Source organism: Cetorhinus maximus, chromosome 10, assembly GCF_964194155.1.
Source record: "Cetorhinus maximus chromosome 10, sCetMax3.hap1.1, whole genome shotgun sequence".
Lineage (NCBI taxonomy): Eukaryota > Metazoa > Chordata > Chondrichthyes > Lamniformes > Cetorhinidae > Cetorhinus > Cetorhinus maximus.
The window spans coordinates 122,490,123-122,507,825 of record NC_135888.1 but is presented as its reverse complement, the minus strand read 5'-3'; the positions used below and the strand labels follow the sequence as shown (position 1 = coordinate 122,507,825).

The 17,703-nt window shown below is 40.0% G+C and overlaps 1 protein-coding gene across 1 annotated transcript; it reads left to right on the top strand.

Annotated features, from left to right (window-relative positions):
• The first annotated feature begins 2,583 nt into the window (after positions 1-2,583).
• sra1 (steroid receptor RNA activator 1) lies at positions 2,584-16,653 on the top strand. Its single transcript, XM_078551067.1, has 5 exons — positions 2,584-2,718; positions 7,224-7,352; positions 8,095-8,312; positions 10,871-10,979; positions 15,907-16,653. Exons 1-5 carry the CDS (start codon positions 2,634-2,636, stop codon positions 16,065-16,067), a joined length of 702 nt encoding a protein of 233 aa, XP_078407193.1. The 5' UTR covers positions 2,584-2,633; the 3' UTR covers positions 16,068-16,653.
• Positions 16,654-17,703: the final 1,050 nt, after the last annotated feature.

The window sequence follows — 17,703 nt, the reverse complement described above, 5'->3', positions numbered from 1 at the left end:
CTGCCCTGATAGAGCTCCCTCATCATCTTTATACCATTTAACTGGAGCCTTCAACCTAGTATACCACAATCCTCTCGGTCTTCTGTAGAGGATTAATACCGTTCAATGCAACAGAAGAATTGGGGCTTATATTAAAATATTGTTTCTTGGGCTGCTATAGTTAACATCCTGAAAGTGCATTTTTTTATTTTATTTATTCTTTCACAGGATGCGGGTGTTGCTGGCTAGGCCAGCGTTTATTGCCCATCCCTAATTGCCCTTGAGAAGGTGATGGTGAGCTTCCCTCTTCAACCACTGCAGTCCATGTGGCGTAGGTACATCCACAGTGCTACTAAGAAGGCAATATAATAATTATTGAAAAGAGTTGTAGTATTTCACTTGGCTTCAATGATTTATATTCTTTCAGATCAACTAGTGAAGATTGAGTCATTGGAGAGTTTAATTTTTTAGATTTAAAATACACCATAGCCATTTTTTTCCCCCTTATTCTTTCATGGCATGTGGACATTGCTGGCAAAGCCAGCATTGTTGTCCATCCCTAATGCCGTTGAAATGAGTGGTTTTCAAGGCCATTTTAGAGTCAACCATATTCCTGTGGGCCTGGAGTCACATGTAGGGCAGACCAGGTAAGGATGGCAGATTTCCTTCCCTGAAGGACATTAGTGAATCAGATGGGTTTTTTTTAATAACAATCAATGATAGTTTCATGGTGACCATTATTGAGACTAACTTTATACTCTTTAGCTTTGAAACAGTAAAGTGGACTAATTGATCAAATTAACAAATTAAATTAAAGTGATAGGCCCTGAACGAGGCAAGGCTGTAATGCTACAGGAGAAAGTGTCCCTAGTTGAATTCATCTTGGAGTGTGTCGATAACCATTTTAGGATTGCAGCTAAACATCGCAAGCCACATGCTTGCTTTACTTGAATCAGCAACCTTGGCACCAGGCTCTAAACATCTGTCTTCAATTTTAAATTCCACCAGCTGCCATGGTGGAATTTAAATCCATGTTCCCAGGGCATTAGCCTGGGCCTCTGGATTACCAATTCAGTTACATAACCACTACACCACCGTCTCCAAATAATAAAATCAGAATCAATTGTCCTTGTGTAATTCTCATTGTTGTGCACGTTATGGAAAATTCAGTGATGTGGAGGTTGAGATATTGGCTTTTCGCCTCTGGGACTTGAGCTCAAGTTCAACCCAGGCTAATGGGATGAAACCTTTTTTGTCTGCAGGCTGTAAGTTCTGTGTGCAATATAAGCCTGGAAAGCTACAATCCAGTTCCTCGTGGTATTTGCATACAATAGAAAACCTTGTAATTCAGTAGTAATCGGCATTTTTTAAAAAATCATTCATGATATGTGGGTGTCAGTGGTGAGGCCAGTGTTTATTGTCTATCCCCTAACTGCCCTTGAGAATCTCATCAAGCTGGTGTGGAAAATGGACATTTTAGTGTGGGTCAGGCAGCATTTTGCCTGAAATGTGGGGCAAAATCTTTAAACGATTGAAGAGGCAGATGGGCCTGCAATTTCCTGCCATTGGCCATCATGCCTCTGGACCATTTTGGAAAATCCTGGTTTTCCTTGGGGGGAACAGCTACCTGCCTGTAAGCATCAAGTAGCTACTTAGGCATCAAGGCCACTCTGATGATATCATCTGGCAGAGTCTTCTCTCTCCATCTACTTCGGCAGATTCCACGTTTGATGGCAGAGCTGCTGACCTCTCAGGGCTGAAGGTCCAATAGGAGGTCCTCCAGCCTCAGAAGTCCATCCCTGTCCTTAATTGGATGGCAAGTGTGTTCACTGACCACTAATTGGCCTGCTCTTCAAAAATTGCATCAGGCATCAGACACCAATGCAATGGGGGTTTGGGATCTTGAAATGTGTCTGCCATCAAGGTCCTGTGTCCAAAACTAAAATCCTGCCCGTTTACTCAATTTCTCTCTCCACAGGTGTTGCCTGATTTTTAGTTATTTCCACTATTCTATGTTTTCAGAGCATTTTAATAGTCAAGTCCAGGGGTAACAAAGACATCAATGAAATAAGGGTTTCAGCAGCAGATGAGCTGAGGTATGGTCAGAGATGGGTGATATTCCAGAGGTGGAAATAGAGAGCCCTGGTGGTGGACTGGAGTCTGAAGCCCACCTCTGAGTCAAATCAGCCACCAAGATTGCAAAAAAAACTTTTTGATCAACCATGGGAATCATATTAAAGTTCATAAGAGGATACAGAGAAAGTCAATTAAGATGATAATCTATATTAAGTTGTAGTTTGCAGCAGTGGCAATCCAGTGATTGCATCTCAGTTAAATTGTAAATCTGCGCATTGCAGTTGGACGGTTCACTGCAGCACGACAATAATGTAAAAGCAAAATACTGTGGCTGCTGCGCATCTGAAATAAAAACAGAAATGGTGGGAAAACCTCAGCAGGTCAGGCAGCATCTGTGGAGAGAGAGAGAGAGAAACAGAGTTAACGTTCCGAGTCCGTATGACTCTTCCTCACGATCACCACTGCAGAACGACACTAGTCAAATCAATGGCTCTCTTGAGAGCAACGCCCATGGCGTCCACACTTCCGGCCTGCTGACGCACTGTGACGTGCCTCCGCCTGCTGACGGAAGTGACGCCATGACGCCGGAGACTGGGCAGCCGACGAGGAGGAGGAGGAGCAGGAGGGACGAAGGTGAAATGTCGGATCTGTTCGTGAAACCAGGTGAAGTGTGAGAGAGAGAGAGGGCGGGGGGAGAGAAAAAAAGCAAATGGTTTCGTACGGGAAACGGCGGCCGCAGTTTAAAGAAGCCGAGGTGTCTGAGGGGCGGACGCGTGTAGAGGCGTCGGCTTTAGTGTGTTACCCTGGTTACGTGGCCAAGTTGGAGTCAGCTGTGGGCGTTGATGTAATAGTGCCCTGGAGCTGATCACTTTTATATATATATATATGTGTGTATATATATATATATATATATATAGAAAGAGAGAGAGATAATATATTTAGGGTTTATGTGAATATATATGTGTATATGTGCATATATATCTAAGCTGGGCAGTATTTTAAGAAAGTAATATATATATTATATAGTATAATATTTATAAACAGAGAGAGAGAAGTGTGGTTGACAAAGGAAGGAAAGGAACAAGGGAGTGGATGGGTTGAATGAAGCTACGGCATTAGGAGGAAAAGAAAATTGCCACCAGCAATTAAAGAAAATCTCAGCTTCCTGCATCAAAACATCTTTTGAAGGACCTTTTATCGGCGAATGTAGCAAGAAGGCTCTGAGCAAGAACCCTCCCCACCCACACCCATCTCTGGTCCCAGTCTGCTCGAGTTAAGCAATGTCCCAAGGGTACAAAGGTTACTTCTGAGATTGTTAGCTGCCTGTAGGAATGTAGTTGAAAGTCCTGGACAGGAAAAGTAAGCTACTGAGTAGAATTTTGACTTAACAACAACTTGTATGCCTGTAGTGATTTTAATATAATAAGCATTTTACAGGAGCATTATAAAGCAACGTGACACTGAACCACATAACAAGAGATATTGGGGCAGATGACCATAATGTTGGTTTTAAGGAGTACCTTAAAGGAGGAAAGTGAGATGGAGAGTTTTGGGTAGGGAATTACAGAAATTCGGGCCTAGGCAACCGAAGGCACGGCCATCCATGGTGGAGTGGTTAAAATGGAGGATACTCAAAAGACCAGAATTAGAGGAGTGCAGATATTAAATGCTATTAGCAGGATTAACCAGGTAGCTGAACCAGAAATCAACATGCAGGAAGTGACAGCACAGTGGCAGACCAAAAAAGTACAAAACAGCTTTCTTACCAGCATGACCCACTAACAACCCTACTTAGGCACATCATGTTGCAACTGTCGTTTTGTACACAAGGTCTATAAATATGCCACTTTCTTGTGTATTTATATATTATTTAATATTCTTGCATCTGTTCTAGATCTTTTCCTTCTATGGATATATGAATATTTCTTGGTGATTTTGAGATGTGCATTGCTTTGGTTTTGCTGATGTTCACTTTCATTCCAAAGTTCACGCCTGCTGTTAATACTCTATTAGTTCTTGTAATCCTCCTGTGCTTGCTAGAAGTGCTTTGTCATCTACAAATCTAATTGATGTTATCATTCGCACCCCCATCCCCTCCTCCCAAATCTTAACACCTGATTCTGCTTCTACAAAAGCTCCTTTAATCATTTCTTCTGCATAGACATTGATGAGGACTGGTGATAAAAAAATGTCCTTGTTGAACTCCTTCCAATTACACCTTTTCCTACTCACTGTTAATGCTTGTCCCGTGTACAGATTTCTTATGAGTTGTCTATTTCACCAGTCTATTCCAATGTCTTTCAGCGCTGCCAAGATGCAGTCAACCTGATTGTGTGCTTTTTTCAAAATCTACAAAACAAAAATATACTTTGTCTAAATTGCATTCTGAAGAAGTCATATTCAACTCTGTTTCTGCCTCCACAGATGCTGCCAAATCCACTGAGTATTTCCAGCACTTATTTCTAAACTACATTCACTCATCGATCTTCCAATACCGATTGCGTCACTTATCCCTTTTCCTCTCTGGAATCCAAACTGGTCATCTCTGATGTAGTTCTGTGTCTTCCCACCCACTCTTTTTGTTATAATTCTCAGCATAACGTTCGATACAAGGGCAATCAGACTGTATGAAAGTCAGAACATCAGCATGCCTTTGGCTTCTTTCTTAGGGTGATCATTATTGTCTGCATGAAGTCCTCTGGCTGTTCTCCTGATAAGTAAATATCTTTGCACAGCTTAATAAACATTGAATGTAACATTGATGTTACAACCTTTCCCATATTTTAATCAACTCTGCTTTTAGTAAGCATAATATTTGCAGGTGGAAGATACAACAAAGAAATAAGAACAAGATGTCAATGGGAAAGGCTGTATTAAGTGAGACGAAACGGTTGCTAACCGGAAAGCTGAATAAATAACTCAATAAGAGACCTTTAAGGAGCTTGATTTGGAGTATTTTGTATGGATGTGTGACGTGGACCTTACGGAAAAAGAGACCAATTTGCTAATTAGTTTTGAAAAGTGAGTTTGGAGAGAATGGAAAGGATCAAATGGATAGAAATAGTAACAAATGAAATGCTGAGGAGAGGGAACGAACAAAGAAATTTGCTGAATGTATTAAGGAACAGTTAGACTGGGCAGGGCGCATTCAGAGGAAATGGACCAGTAAGAGACATGAAAGGAAGATTTCAAGGAAGAAGAAGAAGCAAGAGATTATCAATACTGGATGGCTTGAAAATTGAAGGACGTTTTTAAAAAGTGAAAAGACTGGCACAGGACAAGACAAGGAGAAGACAATGACCCAAGGACCTGCCTGCGAGCAGAGCACACATCATGATTATTTGGTGTACTATAGTCTGAGTATTATATTTAACATGTGCAATCATATTTAAGTGCTTCATTATTGAGACCAGGAAACTGACAGGATGTAAGGCACCAAAGCCATGAACCAACTCAGGGTAACACTGTAATGACCCTTTTTAATAGCTTTTTTTAAAGAAATACGGCACAACTCAGTTCACTGTATTACAGCTGAGAGAACCATGATTACGAAGATAAAAGCAAAATACTGCTTTGAAGAAGTCATACGGACTTGAACCGTTAACTGTTTTTCTTTCCACAGGTGCTGTTAGACCTGCCTAGTTTTTCCAGCGTTTTCTGTTTCTGAACCAAGATTACTGTCCACTAAATAATGTAATTGACACCAGCAATACATTTATGAGCAGTTTATATTTCAACAAAATTTTGAATTCCTAAAATTTGTATTTATCCCTTTTCACAGCTTGAAAGCACTTTAATGGAGAATAATAAATTTAATGGAGTGACAAGTACATTCACTCAAATTTACCTCCACCCCAGAAACAATGTTTATAACGTTGAACCCTGGAGAGGAAGTAGTCTTGGTTTTCTGTGAGAAAGCTTGCGACGATACATGTCCTGGCCAGGAAAAGTTTTGCTGATTCACCTGGTTCAGTCACTGTTGGATAAGATCAATATTTATTCTCAGCACAGAATTGCCACTTGCCTGGTACATGTTTACACAGCAGTTGGAAAGCTCTCTCAAAAAGATACATTTAAGGAAAAGCTAGATAAGCACATGAAAGAGTGCTGATAGGGTTAGATGAGGAGGGGTGAGAGGAGGCTGGTGTGGAGCATTAATGCTGACATAGACCAGTTGGGCTGAATGGCCTGTTTCTGTGCTGAAGTTCTCTGACTCAAAGTTTAGAACGGAAAGATTTACAGTGATGAGTGAGTGTTCTTGTGACTTTTGGTTAGAATAAGGTGAACTTTACTTGATACTTACATGATGACTAATGAAAAAATATATTTCACTGCCCATCACTGATATCCTTACCTTGATGCATCCATGCTACTTGCAGCAGAATTTAATTGATCCCACTTATCGCCTTTTGCTGCTTTTAAAAGAAATATACCACCACATATCAGAGGTTGTGTGTTCCTTCAGGCCAGAGTCACGCTATAAGGTGAGTCTTTCTTATTTGAGGACCTGACTTCAAGACCTTTGCAACAAGATGAAAATTGTGTTTTCACTGGACTAATTTCACATCTTGTGACTGAGTTATGAATGGCCACCAGAGAACTTGAGTGCTGCAATGATAATGGAGTTCCTTATCTTAGAAATAGTAGAGTAAATGCAAGTTGTCCAGGTCTTCTGTTCCCTCATTAGTGAGAGCTCTCGATATCTGCCTGTGTGTGTTCTCTCATCCACAGTTAATTATTTGCTTAGGGAGATGCACATTTTTGGTTTAACAGGAAAATGCTTGTTTTCCTCTGTAGTTAATGAACCGCTAAGAAAATCAGGTTAGCTTTGAAAAATGTGGCTTTTTGAGAATGATTTTCATTAATCATTACTTATGAGGAAAATGGGTTGTTGCGAAAAATAATTTCATGTTTTAAAGAAATTGGAGAGAATAGGAAAGATTTGATGTCCCCACACAGAACATTTTGTTCATTTTGGAAAATATTGAAAACATTCTTAAAAACTGAAATGTACAGAATATTAAGTGCCTTGAGATGTTTTGTTTGTCAAAGGTGCTATATAAATACAAGTTGCAGTTGTTTTGAATGGTTTACTGTAATGTATTTTTTATATCGTCACTTGTACTGTTTTGCTTAATTATAAACCCTTTTTTAAAAAAAAAAATCAGGAAACCAGGAGCGAGGCTGGAATGATCCTCCTCAGTTTTCGTATGGGTTGCAGACACAAGCACAGATCGGTCTCAGGAAAAATGTTCTCACTAAGAGGGTACCAGCACCTCAGCTGGATAAACCAAAAGGTGAGCATCAGTTACTATATTACATGTGCAATCTAAGGCAGAATATCTGCTTGGAAATGAAAATTCAAATTAGGTATATCAAAATTGTGGTAATCACTTTTTTCTCATGTAATTGAACTTCCCCTTTTGAGCTGGTATCTCCACCAGCTGTCGACAAAATATGAGGAGCAAGTATGGATTAGTGTTTACTCAAATCAGCACTTTCTCTGCCTTTGTTGTATTACTGGGCAGCCTCGGTATAAAAGTAGTTTTAATTTTTACCAGTTTGTGTGTGTTTTTAAATCTCCTCTTCCTATGTGCAGTTTCCTGAAGTGTCCTATTCTTTCTAAGGGGCTGGGCAAGGAACCTCTACAAATGCTGACCTCTAGCCTATCATTAGGAGGTGCACAGACATAAGCTGGATCACTTCCTTGACTTCCTTTTCTCCCTCCCCTGAGAACTGTCATCTGTTTTCTGCATTGCACTTCCTCCTAACCCCAGTTGAGAATTCACCACATGGGAAAATGAGCCTGGGAAGCTACCTCCTACCACTCTGCGCATGATGCAGCTCACTGGCAACACATTAATTTAGCAGTATTGCTTAATTCAGAGATTATTCCATTCCCTCCATGAATTCTAGTACAAAATACTTTCATTTTTTATGAAACACCTTGAATTGCATTTACTCCCAGTGGCTTGGAGATAGAAAGATTTTTCCGCCAGTGGCAAGATTCTATTTATATATTGTGTATTTTTCCCATAGTTTGTGGACCAGCTGAAATTCCTCCTGCAATTATACCATCGGGCCCTCCCGTAGCCCATGAGAAGATGCCACCGCCACCACCTCCAAAGCAATCTAGTCAGTCCAACAGTTGTAAACCAGTGCAGAGTGCTACAGTTATGTCCGATTGTGAAGTAAATGTGGAAGATGTTTTAGTTCCATTGAATAAAGCACTGGAGGCTTGTAGGAAAACTGTTAAGGTAAGCAGAGTGAATAACGTTCCTACAGCAAGGCTTATGAAATGTCATCCCACTAGGTTCTAAAAACAATGGTAATCCTACAGATATAATATTAGCTGACAAGGAATTGACCAACAGTAGACTGTATTGATATTCTGTTCAAATCAATCATTGCATACCATCTTAAACTCTTAACTTGATTAACCAACTGTAATAGGTGTAGGATGTGTATTCATGTATCTGATTAATTACACACTGAATTTTGTGTCTCAGAAATGCTGAATACAACCAAGTATTCCTGCACAAAATGGGAGGCAGGGAAGATCACCCAGAATTCCCCCACACTCATAGCACCAGATTGCAGAGTTAGTTTAGCAGATGTGTAGTAGCTGGTTGGTTGGAAATGGTGAATGATGGAAAGCTAAATGGAGAGAAGGAATGATGCTACATACATATTCTTGGAATATCAAATATCCATCAAATATAATCAGCCTGATACTTGCACATCAGCAATGTTGTTGTAAAAGGGAAAAATTATGTTGAAAACATAGGAGGTATTGGAATAAAGTTAATAAACTGTTGGAACAGAATAAACCCAAATTTTCTATTTTTGTAGAGAAAGCTTGCATTTTTATAGAAACAGCCCAAATATCTTCCTGCACAGCAAATTATTTAAAACTACCATTTCTATATTTAAGACCATAAGACATAGGAGCAGAAATTAGGCCATTTGGCCCATCGAGTCTGCTCCGCCATTCAATCATGGCTGATAAGTTTCTCAACACCATTCTCCCGTCTTCTCCCCATAACCTTTGATCCCCTTACTAATCAAGAACCTATCTATCTCGGTCTTAAATACACTCAATGACCTGGCCTCCACAGCCCTCTGTGGCAATGAACTCCAACCACTCTCTGGCTAAAGAAGTTTCTCCTCATCTCTGTTCTAAAAGGTCTTCCCTTTACTCTGAGGCTGTGCCCTCAGGTCCTAGTCTCTCCTACTAATGGAAACATCTTCCCCACGTCCACTCTATCCAGGCCTTTCAGTATTCAGTAAGTTTCAATCAGATCCCCCCATATCCTTCTAAACTCCATCGAGTATAGACCCAGAGTCCTCAAACGTTCCTCATATGTTAAGCCTTTCATTCCTGGGATCATTCTTGTGAACCTCCTCTGGACGCTCTCCAGAGCCAGAACATCCTTCTTGAGATACGGGGCCCAAAATTGCTCACAATATTCTAAATGTAGTCTGACCAGAGCCTTATAAAGCCTCAGCAGCACATCCCTGCTTTTATATTCTAGTCCTCTCGAAATAAATGCCAACATTGCATTTGCCTTCCTAACTACCAACTCAACCTGCAAGTTAACCTTAAGAGAATCCTGGACTAGGACTCCCAAGTCCCTTTGCACTCCAGATTTCTGAATTCTCTCCCCATTTAGAAAATAGCCTATGCCTCTATTCTTCCTACCAAAGTGCATGACCTCACACTTCCCCATGTTGTATTCCATCTGCCACTTCTTTGCCCATTCTCCTAACCTGTCCAAATCCTTCTGCAGCCTCCCCGCTTCCTCAATACTACCTGTCCCTCCACCTATCTTTGTATCATCTGCAAACTTAGCCAGAATGCCCTCAGTTCCTTCATCTAGATCATTAACGTATAAAGTGAAAAGTTGCAAACGTGGCAACCCTTATATGCACAGCAAGGCCTTGCAAACAGCAGTGAGATGAATGACAAGTTCCTTTTTTTTGTCATATTGGCTGACGGAAGAATATTGACCAAAACCTCAGGAGAACCAGCTGCCCACTGAGTAACAATGTAGAGTCTCTAATTCAATTGAACCATTGGAACAGGAAAGTGGGGCATTCGTTTAACACCAGAAATAAAGCATATCCTCAGTATTGCACTGAAATATCAGCCTTGATTGTGGGTTCAAGTCCTGGTCTGAAGCTTGAATCTACAACTTTCTGACTCAAAGATAACAGTAAAACTGACATGCAGGAAAGCAGCAATATACGCTTATCTTTCAGGTAGTAGCTCTATTCTTCCTTTGAAAGTGAAAGTAAATGACAGCTATGCATTGATATTTGGTATAGGTGAAACAATTTGGTAAAAAGCTGATTATACCAATATGATGTATTATAGAATATTGGGAAATTGGATCACAGCCACAATTGCCCATTTTCACATTTCCCAATTTCAGGCTATAAATTGAGGAGGAGACACAGAGTGAAATCCAAGCATTTCCCCAGAAAGAGAAAATTATATGACTGAGTCAATGATATCTTCAAAGTATCTTCATATCGTCAAAGTGTGAATTTGTTCCATAGCAAAAGATGCTGTCAATAGTTTGACTGCTTATGTGTAGGAATTAAAGGGTGTTGCAGATGGATCTTAAATAAATTGATATAACAGTGCAAACAATAGTCTGATAACACTTTAAGATTTCATTTTAAATAGTGATATTTTAATGGCAGCTGTTAAGTGTCAAGAAGTATTATTCTGAATACTTACAGCCACTTAACATTAAAACTTTTGTAACAGCTAATAATTGAAAATTTTGTTTTCAAACTTCCTGTCTAGAAACAAGTTTGTGATGATATTGGTAGAAGGCTAATAATACTCCAGGATATGTGGCAATCGGGAAAGCTATCTGTACCAGTGCGAAAAAGGATGCAACTGCTCACACTAGGTAATCAACTCGTGTCTTGTATCTTGTCCAGGTTCTTGTATATGAGGCACTTTGGGATGTGCTGAGAGATGTGATAAAATGCTATATAAATGCAAGTTGTGTTTCCATAAGTGCAAAAGATATGTAACACTCAAGTGCAAAAATATGAGTGAACAGAGTTGTATATTTTTCTGCAAAGGCTCTAGTTAGCAGGGCATACTTATAAAATTCTGAATAAGAACATATGAAATTGGAGCAGGAGTAGACCATATGGCCTGTCAAACCTGCTGCCCCATTCAGTACAACCGTGGCTGATCTTTAGCTTCAACTCCGCTTGACTACGTGCTTCCCATATCCTTTGATTCCCTGAGGGACCAAAAAATCTGTCTATCTCAGCCTTAAATAGATTCAATGATGGAGCTTCCACAACCCTGTGGGGTAGAGAATTCCAAAGATTCACAACCCTTTGAGTGAAGAAATTTCTCCTCAACTCAAACCTAAATTATCTATTGCAAAAGGCACAGATTGGAGAACAGATACTTTATCCCTTGCTGCAAGAGGGTAAAATCAGAAAGTAATTCATTCAGTGCTAGTTCACCTCAGTTCTAGGACATCACTGCAGGAGTTCCTCAGGGTAGTGTCCTAGGCCCAACCATCTTCAGTTGCTTCATCAATGACCTTCCTTCCATCATATGGTCAGAAGTGGGGATGTTCGCTGATGATTGCACAATGTTCACTATTTGCGACGCCTCAGGTACTGATGCAGTCCATGTCCAAATGCAGCAAGACCTGGACAGACTTGAGCTGACAAGTAACAATCATGCCAGGCAATGACCATCTCCAACAAGAGAGAATCTAACCATCACCCCTTGATATTTAATGGCATTAGCATCACTGAACCCCCTGCCATCAACATCCTTGGGGTTGCCATTGACCAGAAACTGAACTGGACTAGCCATATAAATACTGTGGCTACAAGAGCAGGTCAGAGGCTAGGAATCCTATTCGAGTAGCTCACCTCCTGACAAAACACAAGTCAGTAGTGTGATGGAATACTCTTGCTCAGATGAGTGCAGCCCCAACAACACTCAAGAAGCTTGATGCTATTCAGGACAAAGCCTGTTTGATTGGCACCCCATCTACTCCCACCACCGATGCACAGTGGCAGCAGTGTGGACCACCTACAAGGTGCACTGCAGGAACTCACCAAGGCTCCTTAGGCAGCGTCTTCCAAACCCACAACTGCTACCATCTAGAAGGACAAAGGCAGCAGATGCATCGGAAAACCACCTAGAAGTTCCCCTCCAAGCCACCCACCATCCTGATCTAGAACTATCTCGCCGTTCCTTCACTGTCACTGGGTCAAAATCCTGGAACTCCCTCCCTAACAACACTATGGGTGTACCTACACCACATGGACTGCAGTGGTTCAAGAAGGCAGCTCACCACCACCTTATAGAGATGGGAAATAAATGCTGGCCTAGCCAGCGTCACCCACATCCCATGAATGAATAAAAGGAGTGTTCCATGCATCTCTGAGCAACTGGCTATAGTGCCATTGAAAGAGAGCATGGCCTGTGTCTTATTTCCATTCCAGATAGTTATGTATTTCGGAAAGCTGAAAAGTGGAGAGAAAAATAATTTTTAAAATGGGAAACAGAATTAAGAAAGGTGGAATTGTGCTTTACTCTTTGAGACGTATTAAGTAGGACATGATTCATGCTAATTTGAATGTTTTTTAAAACCCCAATGAAAACAAAATACTGGAAATACTCAGAAGATAAGGCAGCATTTATGGAGAGAGAAGCAAGTTAATATTTCAGGTCAATGACCTTTCTTCAGAACTGGAAAGGGTTAGAAATATAAAAGGTTTGTTTCCTAGAACGTTATGTTGAGGAACCAACTAGAGAATGGGCTATTTTAGATCTGGTATTGTACAATGAGAAAGGGCTAATTAATAATTTCATTCTCAAGGAGCCTCTAGGGAAGAGTGACCATAATATGATAGAATTTTATATTAAGTTTGAAAGTGATGTGATTCAATCCGAAACTAGGGGCTTAAATCAAAACAAAGGAAATTATGAAGGTATGAGGGGCAAATTGGCTGTGGTAGATTGGGCAACTACATTAAAAGATATAACAGTAGACAGACAATGGCTAGCATTTAAAGAATTAATATATGGTTTACAACAAATTTGCATTCCTTTTAAGCACAAAAAACCCAGTAGGAAATGTGATCCGACCATGGCTAACGAGAAGTTAAAGATTGTATTTGAGCAAAGGAAGAGGCTTATAAAGTTGCCAAAAAAAGTAGTAAGCCTGAAAATTGGGAGCATTTTAGAATTTGGCAAAGGAGGACCAAGAAACTGAAAGAAAGAAAATGTAGAATACCAAAATAAACTAGTGAGAAGTATAAAAACAGACTAAAAGCTTCTCATAGGTGTGTAAAGAGGAAAAGATTAGCAAAGACAAATGTGGGCCGGCTATAAGCAGAGACAGGAGAATATATAATGGGGAATAACGAAATGGCAGCGAAACTAAACAAATATTTTCTGTCTGTCTTCACGAAGGAAGATGCAGAAAACCTCCAAAGAATAATAGAGAGCCAAGGGACTAGCAAGAATGAGGAATTGAAAGAAATTAGTATTAGTGAAAAAGTAATACTGGGGAAATTAATGGGACTGGAAGTTGATAAATCCCCTGGACCTGATGATCTACATCCCAGAGCGTTGAAATAGGTGGCAGTAGAGAAACTGGATGTATTGCTGGTCATCTTCCAAAATTATATAGATTCTGGAATAGTTCCTGCAGATTGGAATGTAACAAATGTAACCCCACTTAAGAAAGGAAGGAGAGAGAAAACAGACCTGCTAGTCTGACATCAGTAGTAGGGAAAACCTATTATAAAAGCTGTGATATCTGGGTACTTGGAAAATAATGGTAGGATTGGGCATGGATTTATGAAAGGGCATTTATGTTTGACAAACCTGTCAGAGTTTTTTGAGGATATGACCAGCAGAATTGATGAGGAGGAACCAGTGAATGTGGTGTATTTGGATTTTCAGAAAACTTTCGATAAGGCCCCCACAGGTTAGTAAGGAAAGTTAGAACACATGGGATTATGGGTAATATACTAACAAGGATTGAGAATAGGAATAAACAGGTCATTCTCGGGTTGGTAGGCTGTGACTAGTGGCGTATCGCAAGGAAGAGTGCTTGGGACCCAGCTATTCACAATCTATATCAATAATTTGGTTGTGGGGACCAAATGTAATGTTCCAAGTTTGATGATGACACAAAACTAGAGAATGAGAGTTTGAGGAGGTCTGCAAAGAGACTGCAAGGCTAAGTGAGTGGGCAAGAACATGGCAGGTGGAATATAATGTGGAAAAAGGTGAAGTTATCCACTTTGGTAAGAAAAAACAGAAATGCAGAGCATTTCATAAATGGTGAGACGTTGGGAAGTGTTTATGTTCAAAGGGCCTGGATGTCCTTGTTCAGAGGTTACTGAAAGTTAGCATGCAGGTGCAGCAAGCAATTAGGAAGGCAAATGGTTAGTTGGCCTTTATTGCAAGATGATTTGAGCACAGGAGAAAAGAAGTCTTGCTGCAGTTGTGCAGAGCCTTGGTGATACTGCATCTGGAGTATTATGTACAGTTTTGGTTTCCTTACCTAAGGAAGGATGTACTTTCCATAGAAGGGGTGCAATGGAGGTTCACCAGACCGATCCTTGAGATGGCAGGATTGTCCAATGAGGAGAGATTGAGGAGACTGGGCCTGTATTCTCCAGAGTTTTGAAGAATGAGAGGTGGTCTCATTGAAGCAAACAAAGTTCTTATAGGGCTTGACAGGATAGATGCAGGGAGGATGTTCCCCCTGGCTGTGGAGGCAACCTAGAACATAGTACATAGTCTCAGAATAAGAAGTAATTTAGGACAGATGAGGAATTTCACTCAGAGGGTGATGAATCTTTGGAATCTACAAATGTTCAAGATAGATCTATAGATTTCTAGATATTAATGATATTAGGGGAGATAATGTGGGAAAATGGCGTTTTGGTAGAAGATCAACCAATGTCTAGTTGAATGGCAGAGCAGCCTTGAGGGGCAGAATGGCCTTCTGCTATTTCCTATGTTTTTAGGTCAAATGAGGGAGGCTGGAAAATGATTTATTTATTCAAACCTAGGAATCTATTTATCAAGCAAAACCATTGTAAAATGAGAACTGTTTATGAAACTCTGTAATGATAAAAATGTTTCTTTTGGTCATCTTTTCATATTGATTAAGTGCTCTGTAATGTAATACAGGAGTGTCTAACGTACAGCCCATGGGTGTTTATGGCCTTTGAACCTGTGCAGTTTGGGCCATGGAATGCAAGCAGCACAGTGTCTATTTTATGTACCGTCTTTTTTTATTGCTGGCTTGTTCTGTTTGAAAAGACTTGTTCTTAATGCTGTTATCTAATTGATGGCCAAGCCCCAAATCAGAATACCAAGATCTGTTAGCACCAATAGATAGTGAAATGCAAATTAATGGGAGCATTCATATCTGGCCTGTGAGGCTCTTTTGCATGCATTACAAAGACAAAAAGCTTGGGTACTCCTAATGTATGGGATCTAATTCAGAATTCTTTCCTCAGAGCACACTGTTTTCTCCTTTTACCTCCCATCTCCCTTTCCCTGCCTTTTACTAGGATATCTGTGTATTGTAAGTAGTGTTTGGTTAATGATATATTTTAAGTTCTAAGAAAATTGCTGAAAAAAGACACGTCTAAACTTTTCGTCTTGCACTCATCAGGACACTTGCAAGAATACCAATATAAGGGGGCATATCCTGGTGAGTGCAAGACAGAAAGTTTAGACAGGTCTCTTTTTTCAGCAATACTCAAATTCTGTACTACCAAACGACTATTCCTAAGAATATGTTGTATATGTTTGTCTGTTGACAGAAATGGAGCACTGCAATTGGGATTCTGCTGATGAAATCCACAGATCTTTGATGGTTGACCATGTGAATGAAGTTGGACAGTGGATGGTCGGAGTGAAACGCCTCATTGCTGAAACTAAAAATCTACCATCTGACCTTACTGACTGTGGAAACAAAGATTAAGAGTCAGAGCGCTGAGGTGCTATGTTGAAACCATTCATGGTGATCCAACTGATAATACTGTTCTTCAGTGAGAATGCAGTCAAGTACCAAAATTATAAAACCTTGACAACAGGAATAAGGAAAAGACAATACTTGTTAATGATTCCTGCACTGAGCAGGAATGAAAGCATGTATTCAGGCTGTATTCTTATCTTAAGACTGTTCTTGAGTTTACAAAAGCACTTTAGTCTTAAAGAAATGGACTGAGCTTTTCAATGACTTGGCCACTCTTAGGCCACCAAGAAGCTGCTGCAATGATTAAATCCTTTCTGAGTATTCTGTTTGGAAGGCGAGTGTCAGATGTTGACTACATCAGTTTCCTCTGCCACAGAGAGTACAGCCAAGCCTCATTAATACAAGAACATGGGGCTCTTCCAGAGATGCTTTTTTCCTTTTACATGCCTTGTCTTACTGACATCTGTAGAAATGAGATTTCCATTTAACTTTACTGCAAGTAATTCAGAAATTGTGGCCTTCCTGCTGCATTTTATATTTTTAAAACTATCATTAAAGATTCAAGGTGAAGAGTCATCTTGAAATAGCTTTGGGTTACAGTGTACGTGTAAAGTCCTTTATTTAATTGAAAAACATTTTTCTTTCATTCATACACATCTACATATACAATGCCAATAGTTGGTATGTGCTGGATTATTGGATGTGATGAGAATAACTACATGTTCGGCCTGCTCGGAACTGCACTAAGGCGAATGTTGTTTCCCGCCCTCACCCTGACAAAACTGAGACTGGGAAATGCTCTCCAGAAAAATAAAAGCTATTGGTTGGTGCAAATATTGCCATGTTTTTAAGTTCCATTTCTAATTTGCAGAAAATCTGCCGAGAGACTTAACCTCTTAATTGTAAAGCTGCATTTTTTTGTCGTTTTACTTTTTTCCCCTCAGGTTTTCCAAATTATTCAGTTTAGAAAATTACTTTTTATGCGCAATACTGATACTTTTTGCACACATTCTGCAACCTATTTTCATCATTCCTGGCCATGGATGTAGTTAGAGAATCTGTTTCCTGCCCCCTGATCTCCATTTCCATCCATGGCCAAGAATGATGTCTGTGCCTTTCAAGTGTCCTGAATTGTTTCTTCTATTAGTTTTTAAAAAAAAAATGCTGGTTTGCATTTCAGTGTAAAAACTTTTTAATCCGTTTCGTATGCTTCCTATGGAGGGGGGCTTTGTAGTGGGCGATCAGAATCCTCATCACAAATAAAGTGCCCTTCGAACTATAGGATGCATCATTGTAATTATGTTTCCACTTTTGCCAGATAGCAAAAGAACAAAATGGGGGTGGGTTAAAATTATTAGTGAAAATTAGTAAAAAGACAAAAAAATGAAGTTTTACAATTAAGGTGACACAAGACAGATATAGATAGGTTGAGTGGGCAATAATCTGGCAGATGGAGTATAATGTGGGAAAATGTGAAGCTGTTTACTTTGGCAGGAAGAATAAAAAAGCAGGGTATCACTTAAACAAAGAATGGCTGCAGAACTGAGATGCAGAGGAATCTAGGTGTTCAGGTGCATGAGTCACAAAAGGTTGATATGCAGGTACAGCAAGTAGGCAAGAAGGCTAATTGAATGCTATCCTT